Source organism: Terrapene carolina, unplaced genomic scaffold, assembly GCF_002925995.2.
Source record: "Terrapene carolina triunguis isolate 2854851 unplaced genomic scaffold, T_m_triunguis-2.0 Scaffold233, whole genome shotgun sequence".
Classification (NCBI taxonomy): domain Eukaryota; kingdom Metazoa; phylum Chordata; order Testudines; family Emydidae; genus Terrapene; species Terrapene triunguis.
The window spans coordinates 4,140,857-4,161,293 of NW_020664584.1; the positions used below are offsets into that span (position 1 = coordinate 4,140,857).

The window sequence follows — 20,437 nt, forward strand, 5'->3', positions numbered from 1 at the left end:
TGTGGCGACGAGAAAGGAAAGGAGACAGAACGCCAGGTCGTGGTAGCCAAAAAGCCTCCCAGGAACTTTTCACTGGGGTTTTTATTCTTTTTACTTCCCTGTTTACAACCCTTCTAAGTGGTTAAATTCTTGCGCATAGGAGGAGCACACAGTGTACAACAACATGAGATAACAAACCCATATCTTGTGCATGTGAAAGCAAGCAGCGAGGGTGGTGATCAGGTCAGCCAATAAGTTTCCCAAACACAGACAGAGGTATCAGGAAAAAGGTTGATTAGCTGAAAGTCACTGTTCTATCTAAATATGTATATCTTTAGTGCATATGAAGTTATGAGATGGTGTTGTAGGGTTGTCACTTAAACATGCTGTAAATTGGGGAATCAGCCAGATATTAGTTCCCCAGAGGCGACAGCAAGGAAAGTAACCAACGCCCGGGCGGGGTGTCAAATAACCCATCAAGAGCCATTGTCCAGCAAGGGAGCTACAATTCAATGACTCACTAGCATAAGGCCACACCAAGGGAATTGCTCAGCCTTGCCTGGGGACTCAGCAATGCCCCCCAGGCATGCCTGGATTTGTGTTCTCCAAGCACATGGGGCTGAGGGTATAAAACAGAACACAAGGGCCCCATGCTTGGCCTTTCTCCTGCCCCCACCTATGCTGCAAGCAACAAGGACACTGAGAAGACTTAAGACTCCAACAGAGGAGACTGGCCCAGGTTTCAAAGGTGAAATCTGTGAACTACAGTATCCAGTAGGGTGAGAAAAACTGCTTAATCTAGATGTTGCCCAATCTAACAGTCCCAGGCTGCAGTCTAATAGGGTTGAGAGTTTAAACTGTGTGCTTATATTTTATTTTATGTTGGTAACTAACTCTGACTTTTTGCCTATCACTTATAATCACTTCAAATCTATCTTTTGTAGTCAATACATGTATTTAACTGCTTATCTTTACCAGTGAGTTTGCCAGACGTGTTTGGCAAGGGTGCTTGCTCAGGTTTGCAAAGGCAGGTGTATATCCACTTTCCATTGATGAAGTGGGGAACCAATTAATAAATTTGTACTTCTCATCTTGAGCAGTGCAAGACAGTATATACAGACAGGTACAGTGCTGGGAGGGATTTGGCTGGTGCCTTTCTCTGTGTGATTCATGAGTGGTTCTGGGAGCATTCATGCAATCTAACTGGCAGTGGGGCTCCACATGCGGTTGTGCTGAGTGATAACAGGACCAAATCTCTGGAGAGATTTGCTGCTTGTCACTAGCAAAGCATTGTCCCACAGTCCCAGGCTGCACCCCGGGGATCCCATCACCAGGGCTAAATCCTATTCCAGCCAAATTCTCTTCCTATGTCTTCCTGCTCTCAGAAGAGGGAGGACCAAGCCAAGAGACTACAGTACTATTTAAACGTTGTTTATCTCCTTCTGTTTAATCTCAGTTTTGTCCATCTAATCTATCAAGGCATTTATACCTCATTTTTGCTGTCTAGGCATTAAAATGTGATGGGCAGAGCTCACATGCATCGCCTTGTTTCTTGGATGAGCCAGCAATGATGCTTTGTCACTGACAGACATGCTGAGCTTCAGGGATGAACACAGTTGTTTGTCAGACTGACATGTCCACATTGTCAGAGAGAGAGAGAGAGAGACTGCTGTCAGTTAGAACAAGCTGTCTGTGATGATTTGTCTTATTGGCTAAGAAATGAACTGTGGAGTTGAATGAACAAACCCCCACCAAACTGTACATATAGGCCATGCTACTTAAATGCTCTTGCTTTTTGTTTCTTCAATAGTTTTCTGAGTAGTGGTTGGGATCCCACTTCCGTCAGCCCAGGAATATGCCAAAGGGGGCTTTCATTGTCTTAAGGATGTTTGATCTGTTGGAATAGGAATAATTGAAGACAGTGTGGTCTAGTGCATAGGCATGAAGTCCAGGAGACGTTTCCTCAGGCACTAACTCACTGGGACCTTGGGCAAATCACTATACCTCTATCAGTTTTCCCATCTGTAAAACAAGAAGAATGATACCTTCCTTTGTAAAACATTTTGAGATCTACAAATGAAAAGCTCTTTACAGGTTAACTCTTCCATTGTTCACATGGAAATGTTGTACTGTCTCTATTTGGTAACAGAACTATACATTTCATGCAGTTCTCAAGTGTATCAGGTTTTGCAAAACATGCGATGTTTAGAGGTGAATGAGACTGGTCATTGCATAGTGCCACCAAATCAGTGTTCTGCAGATGGGAAAACAAAGCCAGATATCTGTAGTATAGTGGAACTGGTATTAGGATCTCCTGACTTCCAGCTTGAGATCTTCTCTTACCACTGCTTGCTATTTTATGTCTGTGCACCTCCTAGTCCTTATTACCAGTTATGATTAAGCCCTCAGACAGAATCCTAGAAGGCAGGTAATTATTAGTGCCGCCAGTCAAGGAGCTGCTTAGCTTATGTATGGGACCATTGCAGTCCCCACTTGCCTTCAAAATCTGAGTGATGCAAACAGCCCAACATTCATTTCTGTTGACCTCTATTAAGGGGCTATAAAGCCCTACTGATTTCATCCCTTTCACATTTTGTAGGACATCTCTGTAAGGGATATCCATCAAGAAGGTAAAACTACACTGTTCATTAGATTTCTTAATATAAGTTGATGACTCTGAAGTTCAGGCTTTCAGTGTCTGCAAGTGAAATCCAGGAAACTTAAGAGCTAGCACTAAATTTTGCAGCTAGAACTCATTCTTCATAATAGAAAATGGACACAGAGATTAACTGACTCACGCAAGGCCACATTTGAGTTTGTGTCAGTATCCAAGATACTGGATGTAAAATCAGCTGTGCCATATAGACTGAAGAGCGGAGCTGCCTATGACAGAAAAATGTTTTCTGATCATCAACCTTGGGGTTACCACCAGGCTGGGAAGGGCAGACATTTTCCAATTTGCTAAGCCAGCAACAATATTTAGACTGGCATTATTCTGATGCTTATCTGAAGCGACCTAAATTTCCAGCCTCTAAAGGTTTGGAGATGAGGTGAGGTTTGGTTTGGCTGAACACAGTAAATCCTCCTTGATGCTTACGCAGAGCTCATCTGAACTGTTTTAACTGAACAATGAAAAATATACTGCTCTTGAACGCCTGGGGCTCAACAGTGCCTATACAGCTTCTCTCTTGCTTTGGTTTCAATGTAGCTGACTAACAAGCTATTTTTCCTGTGCCCTATGCAACATTACCCATTCTCCTCTGGACAGCTGTATTAAGTTAGACTACGTGAGTGAATTTAGTGGCCTCCACTCAACACCTGTGGAATTGTAACAGGGTGCTGATCCTGGGCCCCGTTTGCTCAAGAGTCTTCCCTGCATGCTACTCCAAGGCTTGCCCCTTTAAAACTGAGAAGCGTGAGTGAAGGAGCAAGTTGACAATGGTCCTGTGACTGCAAGCTGCAAGTAGTGTCTCCAGACATGGAAACTGCCTGCTGTAAAGGAAACTGCCTATCCTTAATAGGAAGAGACCTGGCCTCCAAGGGGCTCTCCTCAGTATCCAGGAAGGGCCTACCTAGTGGGGAAAGGAAGTGATCTCTCAATTTCCCAGCTGACAGGAGACAGAAAAGTGTTTCTTGCTAGGCATTTTGTATTACTTTACACCAGGTGTTGATCCTGCTTTGAACAGGGGATTGGACTAGATGACCTCCTGAGGTCTCTTCCAACCCTAATCTTCTATGATTTATACCGTCTATTATTTAACATAAACTACCCAGAAGAAAGGGACATGGAACCTGATTTAAGTGCTGTGATGTTCTCTGGGCTTCTTTGGCTTACATGAATCTATCCAGAGCAGAAATCCAGTGACATGCTGTGGGCACAAGTCAGTGTACTTGGGCTGTTCAGCCTAGTCTGGAATAACAGGGAATATGAAAGAAGCAAGGGCATTAATCTCCATCCCTCTCTAACACACGTGCCCACAAGTTTTCCTTACTCTTTTTGTTTTTTAGAGAACTTAAACAAAACTCTTGGAAAGCTGCTGCACCTGTCACACTAATTTTTCTTCCCTTTGGGCTCTGTGTCTGCGTAACCTTCCACTGGGAAACAGAATTTAATCAGTGGACATCTGCACTGTTAATAAACTCTGCTTCACGTCCTCTGTAGGGTCAGGAGACATGGGCAATGGTGCCTCAGAGCAATACGGACACCTTCTGCTTGATGCCGCGTCGTTACTGACAGCACCAATTCCTTGCAATTAGGCTCCTGCAGCAGGTAGTTAACCTGAAGGGCAACAACTGATTGTCTCAATTTAGCTTTGCTGCTCAGCTCTAGCTTCATATTCAGAACATAGTGTTTTATTTTAAGCTTTCCCTCCCCCTCTTCTTCCAAGGGAGGGGTTTAAAGCAGACATCTGCTATTAACAACCTACATCAACCTTCCTATTCCTATGGTTCACCTTGAGCCATTGAAGAGTGAAAAAATTCATATAATCTGCACCACTCAAAAAGGAATGACAAAACAGCCACCAAAATGGACCATCTATTCATGGTGGCAGCATGAGATACATACTGTGAACATGTCAGATGACACTTACGAGTAGAGAGTAGCTTGCTGGGACCAAGACCACATCTGAAGATTTGTGGACCAAGCTGTTTTCTTTTCTGGACACTTGTCCAGAGCTAGTGCTTAGAAAAGGTTATTGGTCTGGAAAGCATTCACAGCAGCCTACCAAAGCATAGGTGACCCCTAACTTATTAAAATATTTTTTCAATCCTTTGTTATTGAATGAATCATTCATTAGCACTTAATAGTTCCACAGAACTTAAATAAAAGTTAGCATTCATAACTCTGCTGTGGTTCCCCCTCCTAGTGAATCCCAAAGACTGGATTCCTTTGCTTGGGTTTAAGAGCAGTTACAGTAGCCCGATTATACTTTTTTCTTTGGTATTCTCTCCCTTAAATTTCACAGAGCCATTTGAAGTCCATGTGAGCATGAAAGCTTCAGTTCATGGAAGTTGTGTACATATTAATAAATTAGGTAACACCAGGGCCGGCTCCAGCATTTCTGCCGCCCCAAGCAAAAAACAAAAAAAAAGCCACAATCGTGATCGGCGGCGGGGAAATTGGGAAAAAAAAAAAAAAAAAGCCGCGATCGGCAGCGGCAGTTCAGTGACCTGCTGCCCCCAAATTGCCGCAGGTGCCGCCCTTCTCCCTTGGCCGCCCCAAGCACCTGCTTGTTAAGCTGGTGCCTGGAGCCGGCCCTGGGTAACACCTAGATAGTCAAATTCGATTATTCTGATTGCTCTTTCTGTGTTTGTTTGTTTTTCCCCTCTACTCCAATTCAAACATACGGTTAGTAGCCTCTCTTTCAAACACCAAGTGCTAGGTTAATGCTTTATAGGCTTGACATGCTTCATTTGAAAACTAAGATTTAGGCTTTTAGATGGCATGAATCATTTTGCTTCTAGCTGTGGTGGTTTTTGTGATAGTGGCCACTTAAGCCATGTTGAAAAATTAAAGCTTTCTAGCACTGGCCCAGAACACAATATATAGCAGGTCTCAGACTTTGAACCACTGTACTTCTCTATTACTTGAAAGGGCTCACAAAACATTTGGCATTCCTTTCAGTAGCAAGACAGAGAAGTACAACAGTATGGAGCCATCTCATTTCAAATTTTGCATTAACATCACTTTGTTCTTCTATGGCCCTTTTCATCTGAGGATTTAGTCATCTCACATACAAACATTAACTAATTAAAACTTGAACATCCCTGTGAGGTAGGTACTTTGTCTTAAAAAGGGCCAGCTTTTTAAAAAGTGACACTGCACCCCATATTCTTCACGGTGGTATTCTGATAGGATTATGACACAATTATGGTGCATTTTGCACAAGATAAGTCATGTGAGGTGTCACTAGCAGAGTCATGATTTGCTGAATATGATTATCCTAGCTGTATGCATGTATAATTTCTGTATCTGAAGTTAGGAATATTGACTATGTATCAATTGCCAAAGTATTTGCACCTGGAAACACCCATCACATAAAATGCAACCAGTCTGGCTGGTTAGTCAATAAACCATTAGGGAGAACAATAGGGAGAATCTTTGAAGATTCTAATCTCCCACCTTCTTGAGAAGATTCCTGGGATGCTGCTTTGACACTGCAGGGTCATGTGATCATGTCACCTGGTACTGGACACCATCTTGGACTGCTGGTATTTTTCCACTGGTAGGGGGCAGGGATCAAACTGGGAAAAAAAGGATTCCCACCCTATATAAACCCTATTTAAGGCTGGCGAGTGAGTTAATCTGGGTCAGTTCTTCACTGAATCCCTGCCCAAGATGACAGCTAAAAACACCTAAGACTGAACTGGGAAAGAATTGGACCCAGGCTAGAAGGTGTCTGGCCTGTGAAAGATATCTGGAATTCTAAGCTGCAAGCAAAATAAATTTGTCTCTGCAACTTGCTTAAAACAGCATATAGGGTGAGAAATTACTACTTGCAGCCAGTTTCTTTAGTGTATTAAGCTTAGTTTGCGTTTGCTTTATTTGCTTAGTAATCTACCTTGATCTGTTTGCTATCCCTTATAATCCCTTAAATCTATCCTTTGTAGTTAATAAACTTGTTTTGTTTTCTAAAACCCAGTTTGTGCAATTCATAATGGGGTGGGGAAGCTGTGCATATCTTCCTCCACATTGAGGGAGGGGGCAATTTTCATGAGTTTAATGCTGTACAGATTTCTGTGTAGCGCAAGACAATACAATTTTGGGTTTACATTCCAGAGGGGGTGTGCACTTGAGTACTGGGCAATTCCCAAACTGAGTCATCCCACACAGAGCTGATTTCAGTGTCTGTCTTTTTCTGCAGCTGGAGTGGCCGTGTGTGTGTGTGTGTGTGTGCTGGAGGAGGCTTGAGGGCCTGGCTCAGCAGGACAGGGTGAGGGAGCCCAGGCTGGTGGAACCGATGGGTTCAGTGGGACCCCAGTATATCAGGTGGCATCCCGGAGTGGGGAGTAACCCATCACACCTGCCATATGCAAAAGCTATATAAGGCAGGGAGTGACATCATCTGTGGTTCTTCACTCCCCACACTAGAGGACTCCTGAGGAACAAAGACTGAACTAGGGGAAGTGGTGGGCCCAGGCTAAAGGGATTTCTATCCTGTGTATGAAACACCTGGGGATTCCAAGCTGTAAAGCAAGTGCAGCTTGTCCCTTAAGGATCTGTAGCCTGCTTGAATCATTTCTCAGGGTGAGACTCTAATTCATATCCAATCTATCTAATATATTAAGCTGAGTTTGCATTTTTGTTTATTTGCTAGGTAATCTGCTTTGATCTGTCTGCTATCCCTTATAATCACTTAAAATCTATCTTTTGTAATTAATAAACTTGCTTTTGTTTTTAATCTAAACCAGTGAGCTTTGACTGGAGTGGTTGGGGAAAATCTCTGCTTGGTTACCACAAGTGTGCATTGTTCTCTTCACATTGAGGGAGAGGCAGACCAGGTCTTAAATCCACATACTGGTCAGATTTGACCAGGGCAGAATGATACTGCTCTGGGGTCCCAGGCTCGGAAGCTGGTGATTAGAGAGCCTGTGTGTAACTGCAGCTGGGTGTGTCCCTACCTGTATGAATGCTGGTGAAAGTGGAGGCTGGAGGGCTTTGCAGCTTGTCACAGCAGTACAGTGTGAGAGGGAACCCAGGCTGGTGGGTCAGGGGACTCAGTGGTTCCCCAGTTTCAGGTGGCACCCATCACAGGTACTTTGTTTTAAAAAGGATCAGTTTTTTAAAACTGAGCAGAAGCTCAGGGCTGTACACAAAAATGCTGGTGTAGTCAAATGCTTAATCTGTGTGCAATAACCATGCACTGATCCAGGTTGTAGCCATCTGCCCTTTTGGAAATCAGGCCTTCCTAGACTCGACTAAGGTCATACAGGAAATTCACAGACGAGCTAGGAATGAACTCAGATTTCCCAACTTTCAGCCACACAACTTCACTGCCAGACCGCCCTTCTGCTATGTAACGAATAGCCTCCAGCTCAAGTCAGTGAGGGAAGTCTACCGGTGGTAGCCCTGCAAGAGACCTGGTGAGGGTCTTCACTCCAAGCCTTCCAGGATTGATGGGCAGGGAACATTTGGGAGGCTACTCACGGTCTCGAAGGGGGACAAAGACCAATCAGGTGCTTGCTGTCAGCCAGTAGGGACCATGCCAACTAAATATGGAGCAGAATTATTGGGTCAGAGCTCTGTTTCCTCTCCTGTCCTTTCTTCCTTAAATGCTGGGAGCGTGAACAGCAAGAATATGAAGCCACCCAGAACATGTCAGTATCATTGATGGCTTATGGTCAACTGTATCATACATTATTTAATAGTCTGTGAGTCATGGGATGTATTAGGACTTGATATCTCCATTCCAAGACTATAGAAATTAAACTGATTGACTACTCATCAGATGTTTACTGGTGGTAAATCGACTACTGATTGATTAGAAACACTATCATTTTTCTTATTTGTTCTCAGCTTGTTCTTGGGGGGAAATAATTCATTACCACATTACAAAAAGTGAGTGGAGGTGATGCAATGGATTCCGCTGTGCATGGATACCACTGAACATCTGGTAATAAGACTGCAGCATAGAGTAGTATATTTAAGAAACTGAAACTGCTAAAGGAATAAATAGACAAGAGACTGGGATCGCTGTTCTTTAAGAACAACAAACCATTCCTGGCTTTAAAATGTGTAAAAAATGGTTTGTGCTGCAGAGGAAATGAGACTGGAAACAGAAGAGCATTTTCTAAATTATATGGTTTTGGTTCTCAGAGAAATTGAGATTGAGACTGAGAGAAGAGGGTGAGAGAGAATATAAAACCTTCAGTGTTTACTTCAATTCACTGACTTAATTCCAGGCAGGTTTCCTGTTCTCCGAACCTAGAGCTTGAATAGTTGTATTTGTTTTCCCTCCCCCAAGAAACTAAAAGGCCATTTGATGGCCAATACCTACCCCCTGGCCAGACTGCAGATAAATCTGAAAGCTGCAGCCTATTCCCAAGTTTTCAGTATCACTGCAGTATCCTGATTTCCTTTTGCTGGACTCAGAAAGTAGGAGACAGATCAACTGGAGATTGGGTACCCTAAAAATAGTTGTTAGAAGTACACTGCATTATGTAGTGCAGATTGTTACTAGAGAGAGGTCTCTGAATTTGGGTTACAGATTTAGCCTAAAGAACAGGAGTACTTGTGGCATCTATGCCACAAGTACTCCTGTTCTTTTTGTGGATACAGACTAACACGGCTGCTACTCTGAAAGCTGTCATTAGATTTAGCCTAAACACTTTATTTTGTAGTTAATAGGCAGGTTACCCTAAGGAAAGATTAAGGAAAGGCCTCAGGGCTGTATCTCAGAGAATCTACAGAAAAATGCTAAGTATCTGTTGGAAACTGGGATGGAGATCTCACAGAAGTGGGTTTCTGACATTTCTGGTCCTGGTAGGAACTACAAAGTGCAGAGATGAGCAAAGAAATTAGGGGGAAAGTTAAAGTCAAACTCCAGAACATTTTGTTTAATTCAGGTTTGGGGTGAAAGTCTGGGTGAGGTTACATTAAAATCAGAATCAGTCCTTACCAATGGCACCAATGCAGTGGCCAAACCTGACATCAGTATACCAGGCACCCCCAAGTTAATTATTCATTCCATAACCTGAATAATGTAAAGACAATAACTATAATTAAATCACCATTTTAAATTTTATAGTGTTTTTAATTGCCATCTGTAGCTGCCTGGGTGTCTCCTAGCATGAATGTTTTTGTTTTTGCCTTGCTGCATTCTGAGGCCTCAAGTCTCCTAGTGATTATGTGGGATCTGAATAAAGGGGAGCACTGAAGGAAGAACCACCTTTATCTTTTGTTATTTCGATATTCTTTCCCTTTGATGCAGCCTGAAAAGACGTGTGCCTGTCTTTGCACTTTCAGGGGCTGATGGTTTTCACAGACGCATTCTTTTGGTTCCTTTAATTGTCTATGGTGGTGATCCACTGTAGAAAAGTTCATTGTTCACATTCTGTAAACATCTGTGATAAGAGTAGCGGTAGGGAGCGATCACTAATGCTGACTGGGAAGGAAGATATTTTTTTCTCACATCTTTTCTATTGCAGAAATTTCAGATTAATGGTTGTGTCCCAAATACAGTTTGATTGTTTTATATTCTGCATCCATTTCTGCCTGTGGAGATGTATCCTGTCTGACGATCAGGATTACGATGTTGGAAACAAAATAGTTTGGCTAACATCACACCATATCAACTAGGAATAGAATTAATTGGCTCTTTGTTCCCATCTCTAAACACTAGAGCACCCTTCCTCACATCGAAAGGTGAAGGCAATTGCCTAGCCTGATTTTTTTTTTTTAACTTGTGTCTTAAACATTCCCAATGTTTCGCCATTACAAAGCCACACAGCAGTGAGATACTGCAGTGATGGATGTTCTGTATAGATATCCTAGCCTGTTAGGAGCCCATCATTATCTTCAGAAACCCATAACTTTTGAACTGTATAGTTATGGCAGGACCACACACACACAGTCCATTTTCCACTGCCTGCCCCTGTGTCAAAACACTAATATCATGGATGTAAAGGGAAACAACATTTTCTCATGAACAAAAATAACCCAGAAACTTCAGTGAGGAAGCTGTTCTTATACATCACTCCTTCTAAAATCCTCGCTGCTAGACAATATCCTTCAGTTAATGAGGCAGCATATCCTAAATGATTGTGCATGGAATATGAAGTTGGGAGCATTTGATTCTAATCTTGTCTCTAATGCTTGCTGTATGTCCTCAGGCAGGTCAAGAATATCTAAATTTTCCCAAGTTTTCTCTGACTTTTAGGGTGCTTCAGTTTTTTTGGTGCTCAACTGGTGTCTCTAGCAGCCTGGTTTTTCAGAGGTATTAAAGGAGAAAAGGGGCAGATAGACTGCAGGGCCAGCTCCAGGCACCAGCCCAGCAAGCAGGTGCTTGGGGCGGCCAACGGAAAGGGGCAGCAGGTCCAGCTCTTCGGCAGCGAGTCCCTCTCGGAGGGAAGGACCTGCCGCCGAATTGCCGTCGCAGAATAAAGCGGCGGCGGTGAGGTGCCGCTGAAGTGCTGCCGATCGCGGCTTTTGCTTTTTCCCCCTCACCACTTGGGGCAGCAAAAACACTGGAGCCGGCCCTGGTAGACAGAGATGAATTACTACAGGGTGGCAAGTGGCAAAGGCCAGCACAAGGTCTGGTAATAAGGAGGCTAAGCCGTGAAGAGCTGGAACTAGAAATAAGTATCTCTAAATGTAGAAGCATAGGTGCTGGAACTAGGGATGCTGGGGGTGCTGCTACACCCTCTGGTTTGAAGTGGTTTCCATTATATACAGAGTTTACCATTTGGTTCAATGAGTCTCAGCACCCCCACTATACAAATTGTTCCAGCACCCTTCCGTAGAAACCTTCATTAAAATTAAGTGTGGTGGCAGGAGCAGCAAATGTATTCGTTCATTTTTCTTATGAAAATCGACAATTGGCTACCAGTCGGCACAAAGCATGAACACTCAGGTGAGATTCCTCCACACAGTGCTCAGCTAGTGTGCCCAAATCCTTCCTGTCCCTTCTGAGAGTAAAGATAGTCTCTCTTCCTGCGCATGCTCACTTTTTCTACCTCTCCCCTCTCCCCCCGCCTCTTTAAATTTAAAAGAAAGGAGGTATGGTTGTATCACGTGGCTCTTCAGAAGTAAAGATGCTCCAGTTACCAAAATCATTTGGAGTGATCTCCGCTTTTTAGGGATCCATCTCAGGGGAAAAGTGTGGAGTTCTCAGCTTGTTACTAATGGCTTTCAAGCTCCTGCAGTTTCATATCCAGTTTAATAAAGCCCTTGGATGATTGGCAAGACTTCCACCTCCCATGTCTCAACATCCTCTTCACTTTCCTGACAGGTCTCCAGGAACACGAGACTGCTTGGTTACAGTGCGGAATTGTCTACCTCCCACTTTCCCAGTCTATCCACCCGGAGAGGCCAGCAGCACTTGTTAACTTAAAAATAGGAATTGTACCAAATGCCTTGGTAAATAGTAACTAAATGAACAGAGATCGCAGATTGGAGGTAAGGGTGGAGGGGACTAGTCCAAAGACAGTTCAGGATGAGACCACACTGAACCTAAACCCCATCAGTGTGTTACGTGGTGCTGTGCTGGGAGAGGCATCATCTTTTGAGTGAGAAATTCTGTTGAGGGCCTGGCCATTTGTCATTTTAAAATTCTGTAGTCCCTTCTGCATAGTTGCTTTTAGATCCCAGTGGCCTCACTACATTCCCATCTAGGTAATTGTTTTGCCTACCTGTATCTCCCATGATAGTTTCAGCTGGGTATAAGATTTTTTCATTTCCCCCCTCAAATCGCACTCTCAGTTGTGTTGCTGTATCCTGGTGACTAGTTACCAGCTTTCACGTCAGAAATAGCTGTTGTTATTAAATGTAAAGTGTTAAATGTGTTTTCTAGGGAAAGTGTTATATAATGGCTGGAGCAGGAAACTAGGTGTCAGTTCTAAAGTTCTGCGGAGGACTGTGTGTGTTCCTGGACAAGCCACTTAAACCTCTCTGTGCCTCCGTTTATTCCTCTTTAAAATGAGGATAAAGTTTCCCTCACAATGTGGGGATTGAGGCTTCATTGTTTGTAAAGAGTCCAGCAACCAGTCATTGAATATGCTATGGAAGTGCCAAGAATGATTATAAAAAACAGAATACAATAGCAATTACTATATAAGAGATTTGAAATTCTAAATCATAGTTGCATGCTGTAAATCACCTAGTTTTAGTGTTCTATTTTTAAAGTGCACACGTGTGTATTTTAATATATATGAAATGTTCATTTCTGAAGTAGTTACTGCCCCATTGTTAATGGTTACAGATTTTGCAGTGAGACGTGTCTCACCGATCATTAGTATGTTCTCTGCTCTTACATTAGCAGAAGAGGAGATGCTTTGTTTGTTGTTCTTCACTTCATAACAAATTCTAGAGGGCGTTTCCCCCCTTTATTTCTCTCTCTCTTTCTTTCTAAAACTATTTTGTTTTCCTTATGACTGTTTTTGTTTGTTTGTTTTAAAAAAAAAGTAGTAGTCTTTCTGTGGTTTGAAATTGAGAGACGGCAAAATTTGTTGGTAAAATATTTTAAATTATGCTCTAATATTAAGAAGTTGCAGATGAAAATTATATGTATTTCACTAATTTTCTCTCCTGCATTCGTACATGTGCACTCTTGTAGCATTGATTGAGGGATGATTAATTAAAACTTTAAAATACCATACAATTTTGAGAAATACCTGCTCAAAAATGTGTGTGTGTGTGTGTGTGTGTGTGTGTGTGTGTGTATACGTAGTATACTTACCACCTAATGCATCTCAATCATTCACTCATTCATCCCTCAATCTTTGTGTAAAATACAACTATACACTCTCACATTCACTTTTTAAAGTGGTCAAAGCTATGCTGTAAACATAAAATAGGCAACACCAAGTGAAAATTATTCTTACACATGCATCTTTACCTCAAGCTGAGTCTGTAGAAAGAATAATGAATGAACTTCATTAGGACTTTATATTACCTCTGTCGCTGTGGTATTCATCTCATAAATGGTACTTATATGACCACTTCTCCCTTCAACCAATAATTAACCTCTGCTGCGGCCTCTATGAATGTTCCAGATCCATGGGCACTTTCAAATAGCCACCATTTGAAAAGAAAAAAAAATTCCAGAGGAATGTTTCCTATATTCACTCCAAACTTGCACTGGTCTAAGGTACAGAAATATACAGTTCTATACCCATGACATATTTAAGGTGTGATAACATGTGACTCATTAGGGCTAGAAATGTGGGAAAGGGAGATTCCTAACAGTCCAGTGGGGATATACAGCAGTTCATTTATTATATAGTATCTATTATAATTTTTTACAGCATGTATCCATAGCATTAGGTGCCTAGTACTGGCTCTGGAAGGTCCTGTTATATTGGACATTAAAATCACGATATTAATGTGCATTTGGAAAAAAAAAGTATAAGATTCTAAAACATTACTTTCAATATTTTTCCTCTTTGAGAAATTTCCCAATAATGTGGGATTTAGGATATTAAAGTAGCCTGGTTTTACAGATGGAGGAACACAAAAAAATAGTCTCACCCAGTCAATATGTATTTCTAAAATAGCTGTTCTATAAACGTGGTACATGAAGAATGTATGATGATATGGTGAGATGTTACTCTAATAACTCACTCAAGGCTTTGGCAATAGGGCATAGGAGTAGACTAGACCAAGTGTCTGAGTGCCTCCCAAGCATTTAAAAAGAGAGAACAGTAGCACTGGTGAAGTGCGGTGGTGTTCCCAAACTCATTCTCATAAACCTCCATACTGCACCCTCATGTTCTCATTCTCTGTGCAGGGAGGATGTGCAGTGGTTAGGGCATTAGCTTAGGACGTGAGAGAACTGGGTTCAGTTACTGCCCCACCTCCGTTCTCTTGGGCAGGACATTTAGTCTCTCTGTGCCTCAGTTCCCCATCTGCAGAACAGCGATAATAGCACTTTTTCCTAGGTCACGGGGGTGTTGTGAGGACAAATTCATTAAAGATAGCCAGGTGCTCTGCTACTATAGCAAGTTGGGCCATAAGTACTATAGATAATGGACGCTGAGAAATCCACGGATGCCTGCCTCCTTTAAAGCCTTTTCATTTCTTTCACTTGTTGCACAGATCCAGTCCATGGACCGCAGAGTATGGAAGTTGTTGACATCCGCTCCCGGCAGCTGACCTTGCAATGGGAGCCCTTTGGTTACGCAGTGACCCGTTGCCACAGCTACAACCTGACAGTCCAGTACCAGTACGTGTTTAACCAGCAGAAGTACGAGGCAGAGGAACTCATCCAGACATCCTCACATTATACCTTGCGAGGCCTTCGGCCCTTCATGACCATCCGGTTGAGGCTAGCACTTTCTAATCCAGAGGGCAAAATGGAAAGCGAGGAGCTGGTGGTACAGACTGAAGAGGATGGTAAGAAAATGTTTTGTTTTTTATTTTAATATTTATTTTTTCATGGTTCAAAGTTCTAAGTAACTGTTTGGGGGGAAAATGACTTGGTAAAAATGGCATTGTGGGCTTGGAGGTGGTGTCTCATCAATTCCGTATCAGATTTCCTTGGGCTGCAATTAAAATAGAGATTATATATATTTACCTACTTTTCATGGCGTGGATAATGTTTGTAAAGCACTGTGAAGCTGCAAGTAATATTCATGTCTGCCAGTCAGCAGCAAAGGGCCCAATTCTGGGAAGTGTTGGGTGCTAAACTCTCAGTGCGCCCCCCCCTCCCCCAGACAAACTTCTCCAGTCCCATGGCTTATTTTATTTATTGTAGGGGAAGCTGGTTAATCTAATAGCTCAAACAGTATAAATGTGTGCTGCAGTGCCAAAGACTCAGCGTTCAAACCCCACTGATACCTGCGCTTGTTACGAGTTTATATAACAGAATTTTACTGTCTTCCCTTAACAAAAAACAAAAACAAAACCCACCACCCTAGGAAATTATATACCAAATGTGATAAAGAACGTTATTTAGGTTGTAGAGTCAGGCATTCAAGTTAAGAAATTTGAGATTTATGGTTGCGTGTCCAACATTAATTCTGCCACTTTGTGCATATGCCTTATAATGCAGCCTTTAATTAGAGAATCACACGCTGTCTTTTCCACAGGGGTCTGCCCTCATTCAATGCGCAGGTTAGCGGCGTAGAGGACCAGAATGAAGGTTCCATAGGCAACTGCAATTCTGACACTTGCAAACTTTTGAGTGCTTAACTTTCCAACCTAAATAACATTTTAATATAGCTTTTTGTACATAATGTAATTTCCAGAATGCACCTTTTTCCATAATTCTGGACATTCCAGGTCACACAGTGTCCTAACATATCATGTACACCTATTATGCTAAATTAATGAGGCCAGATTCTGCCACTCTTGTTCCATAAGAAGTGCTTTGAGGATGTATTATTATTTATTGATATTTGTATTATTGTGTCGCTTAGGTAGAGTGACCAGATGTCCCCATTTTATAGGGACAGTCCCGATATTCGGGACTTTTCCTTATACAGGTGCCTATTACCACCACACACCCCCCTTCATCCCGATTTTTCACACTTGCTGTCTGGTCACCCTACGCTTAGGCATCCCAGGACCCCAATGTGTGAGGCGCTGTACAAACACAGAACAAAAAAGACAAGAAACAAGATACAAGAAAACGATGAGACAGTATTGGTCAGCATGGGAAGCAGTGGTCTCAGCACACCAGCAGTCAATCATTGTCTAGTTTTTTTTGTAGACCTCAGACAAAGGAGAATTTGAAGGAGGATAATGTTGTAGTGTTGTGGTTGTTTACAGGCAGCTTCTTCCAAGCATGAGGGGCAGCATGGGAGAAAACACAAAGGTGCTTGTTTTGAGCATTTAATGTGGGCAACGGAGACTGAAATCATGGGCCAATCAGAAGCAGGAGTAGGATTACCCGGTGACCATTTTTCGTCTGGAACACCTAGTTGAAAAGGGACCCTGGCAGCTCCGGTCAGCACCGCTGACTGGGCCATTAAAAGTCCGCTCGGTAGCACAGCAAGGTTAAGGCAGGCTCCCTGCCTGTTGTGGCTCTGTGCAGCTTCCGGAAGCAGCAGCATGTCCCCCCTTCTGCTCGTAGGCATAGGGGCAGCCAGGGGGCTCTGCGTGCTGCCCCCACCCCAAGCACCAGCTCTGCCGCTCCCATTGGCTGGGAACTGCAGCCAATGGAAGCTGCAGGGCTGGCACCTGCAGATGGCGCAGCACGCTGCGCCTCCACGTAGAACCGGTATGGGGACATGCTGCTGCTGCTTTTGGGAGCTGCTTGAGGTAAGCGCCACCCGGAACCTGCACCCCTGACCCCCCTCCTGTGCCCCAACCCCCTGCCACAGCCCTGATCCTCCTCCCACCCTCTGAACCCCTTGATCCCAGTCTGGAGCACACTCCTACACCCTAAACCTGTCATCCCTGGCCCCTTGCCACAGCTCAACCCCCAGCCAGAGCACTCACCCTTCCCGCCGCACCCCAAGCCCCTGCCCTAGCCCAGAGCCCTTCCTGTACCCTGAACCCCTCATTTCTGGCCCCAGCCCAGAACCCATACCCCCTGCCTCAGCCCGGAACCCCCTCCCATACTTCAAACCCCTTGGTTCCACCCCCCAGCCCAGAGCCTCCCCCTGTACCTCAAACCCATCATCCCCAGCCCCACCCCAGAGCCCACACCCTCAGACGGAGCCCTCACCCTCTCCCACATCCCAACCCACTGCCTCAGCCCGGAGCACCCTCCTGCACCCTGAATTACTCATTTCTAGCCTCACCCCGAAGCCCTAACCCCTTCCTGCACCCAATCCCCCTGAGACAGCCTGGTGAAAATGAGCGAGCGACAGAGGGCGGGGGGATGGAGTGAGTGAGGACAGGGCCTCGGAGGAGGGGTGGGGCAAGGGTGTTCGGTTTTGTGCGAGTAGAAAGTTGGCAATCCTAGTCAGTAGTCAACTTTTGAATACTGAATGAGTGATGATAGGTTATGAAGGGCCTTGAAAGTGAAAACAAGCAGCTTATATTTGATACAATAGAAGAGATTTTAAGGCCAGAAAGGACCATCATGATCATCTATTCTGATCTCCTGCATGTTGCAGGCCATAGAACTGTCGCTGAATTACTGAAGTCCTGAAATCATGATTTAAAGGCTTTAAATTACAGAGAATCCACCATAAGAGATGGTGCCAGTAAACGGATTCAAAAAGAAGGATGACATGTCCAAGCGATAGGCTAGGAAAATTATCACGAAATTATTAAGCCTGTCACAGTTCAGGGTATCAGCACCTGTACTTCCCCTCAGTGGTCAAGCAAGGGCACCCACCTTGAGGCTTCTGGATCCCTGGGTCATCGCCTCTCTTATGTGGAGAGACGTGTCTCTCTCCTTTGTGACCAGACTGAACAGTTCCCCGCCTTCACTATGTTATTCCCAGCAAAAGATAGACTGCCTAAGCAGACCTGCTTGCTTTCTCTTCATAGACTAACAGTGTAAATCCTCACAGGTAAGCTACTACACAGCTTTTTCTGTGCAACCTCATTTACTCTTAGGTTAAAAGCGTCACAGAGAAAATAATAAAAGAACCTACCTGCATGCTAATAAGCTTATCAGAGATCACCCCCAAATCTACTATGGTGATTAGTCCTTTCAAACCCTACAGAGGGATCTCTGTTGTGGTAACAAGTTCATAAGAGCCTGAGTTCAGAACTCATGAAAAGTTTAGTCCCTCCTTTATACAGTGGAAGGTGTTCTTTGATCTGGAGTTTCCAGGAACAGGTGATCAGTAGGCAATGGGTTTTCCAGGCATCACTTCAAAAGGCCTCACAAGGACCTCCTAGGAAACCCACTTCACACATTGTCCCAAACAGTTCTTTAAAGTTCCAAGCATTTCCACAAGCTTTCCATTAATCAGTCTCCCTGAAAAGTTATACCCAATTCTACAGTGCCACATAAACAATTGTATTTTTACTACAGTGGATCCCAAAGGTATTAAACAATAAGGTTTAACTAAATTCAGTAGGGTTTGTCCAGGATATTGCAGGAAATTTCCCTCTGTCACAAAGCCACGTTAGCTGAGACTCAAACTAAGAGTCCTTATGGGCTGCAAGCATCCACTCTATCTAATGGGATATAAGGAAGCATCTTTCCCTTGCCTGAGCTATTAGGCACTGCTGAGCTAAATTTCTCTGTGATGAAAGTGGCTCCGGCATTACAGTATATCACACAGGGAAGTCCAGGAGATGGCGGACCTTTCTATTAATTCAGGGAAATGATCAGAGTTTTTGTCAGACAGGACTGGGAGTGCATTTGGTTAGTTATCTTTCACAGCATTAGAGTTTTGCTTGAGTAGATGGATTTTTAGTGGCTTTGTAAACATAATGAAAGATAAATCTTAAATTGTTACTCTGCTGGGGAAATCAGCCTTTCATATTGATAAAGGTGAACAGCCCTGGAGCAGCTCTATGCCAGGGTTCAATCTACCTATCTGTGTAGATAGAGTTTTAGTGTTGTGTGGGTGAAAGAGGAGGGTACATTAAATTCTCCACTGGATTTTATTATTCCTTGATGTTGTAACCAAAATGTTAGAACATTGGTGCTATTTAACTTATTCCTCTCCTCTTTTTCCTTGTAGGGTTCTATATAGGGTACATTTCCCTGCACAGACTTGTTAATTCACCATATTGGGTGGCACAGTGGTAAATGCACAAGACCTACACTAAAGGAAAATACAAACACCTGTACTGCAGACTGGTAACCTTAGGGAGAGAATATAGTGGGCCCATAAAAATGAGGGTCTGGTGCCTCTGCCATTGTTTTCTGCAGTGTCTGTGCTAGCCACTTCATGTAGCATCCTAAGATATTGTGCATTCCATCTCTATTGCTCCTGGACAGAGATTATGAGCTGTGGTGATGGTCAGTAGGTCTGGGAGATCAGTGGATCTTTGAAAAGGTATTGGGAGAAGGGGAGGTTACATGAGGAAAACAATTTCTGATGAAGACCATGCAAGTGTTCTGTCTTCTCTAATTCTTCCAGGCCCCCCTTCCAAGGGCAAAATAGTTTTGTTTTCCTAAAAGGGAAAACCCTGCTCCCTCCCCTGAATGTGGAGCTCATCAAATGCATTGGAACCAGGGTTGTTCTGCTGCACAGGCAGCAAGAGTTATTGAAGCCATACAGGGGTATATATCTCCTGGATGAAGCACAGTTCTGTGAGTCAGATCTCTGTGCTGTCCTACAAGGATTTTGAGGTGTGGGGAAGCATTGGAGGAGGTGTGATAGATCCATCACTGTGCAGTTGCACTAGTCATTGCCTCATATGATAAAGAGGTATGGCTACTGTGGGAGCTATTGCAACCTCACAGCTTCAGTGGGAACTGTGGAGTGGTTTGGCGTAGCTGTTCTATGACACCAAAGGGTGTTTCTTGGGCAGTGCACTGATTTCCAGGAATGTAACCAAAGTGCACAAATGGAGAATCCAAGGGTCTATGCATGTGTCTTATTTGTGTCTGAGCCATAATCCTATATAATATGTGGTATACTCTGGACCTCATATGTACTCTTACAGCTGCAAACTCTCACAGCTATATGTCAGAACAGAACTTGGCCCTAAACGTCTTCAGTTCACCACCTCATTTCTGGAGACCAACTCTCCTCAATCTCCTGGCCTCTTATGCCCACTGAACACTTTGTAATCTTGAGGAGACAATCCTTTCTCCTATAAGTCCTTCTGTACTTTTCCCTGTCTACTGTTTATGCAAGATACTAACACTCTTTTGTGTCTGTTAGCCTCAAGCATGCTGAACCAACTTGTCCAGAGATGGCACACTTATTTCAAAGT

The 20,437-nt window shown here is 43.5% G+C and overlaps 1 protein-coding gene across 1 annotated transcript in view; it reads left to right on the forward strand.

Annotated features, from left to right (window-relative positions):
* PTPRT (protein tyrosine phosphatase receptor type T) overlaps positions 1–20,437 on the forward strand; it is a 697,808-nt gene that overhangs the window by 438,684 nt on the left and 238,687 nt on the right. The window contains exon 8 of the mRNA XM_026656812.2: positions 14,735–15,031. Coding sequence (XP_026512597.1) covers positions 14,735–15,031 — 297 coding nt within the window. The remainder of the gene's footprint in view (positions 1–14,734; positions 15,032–20,437) is intronic.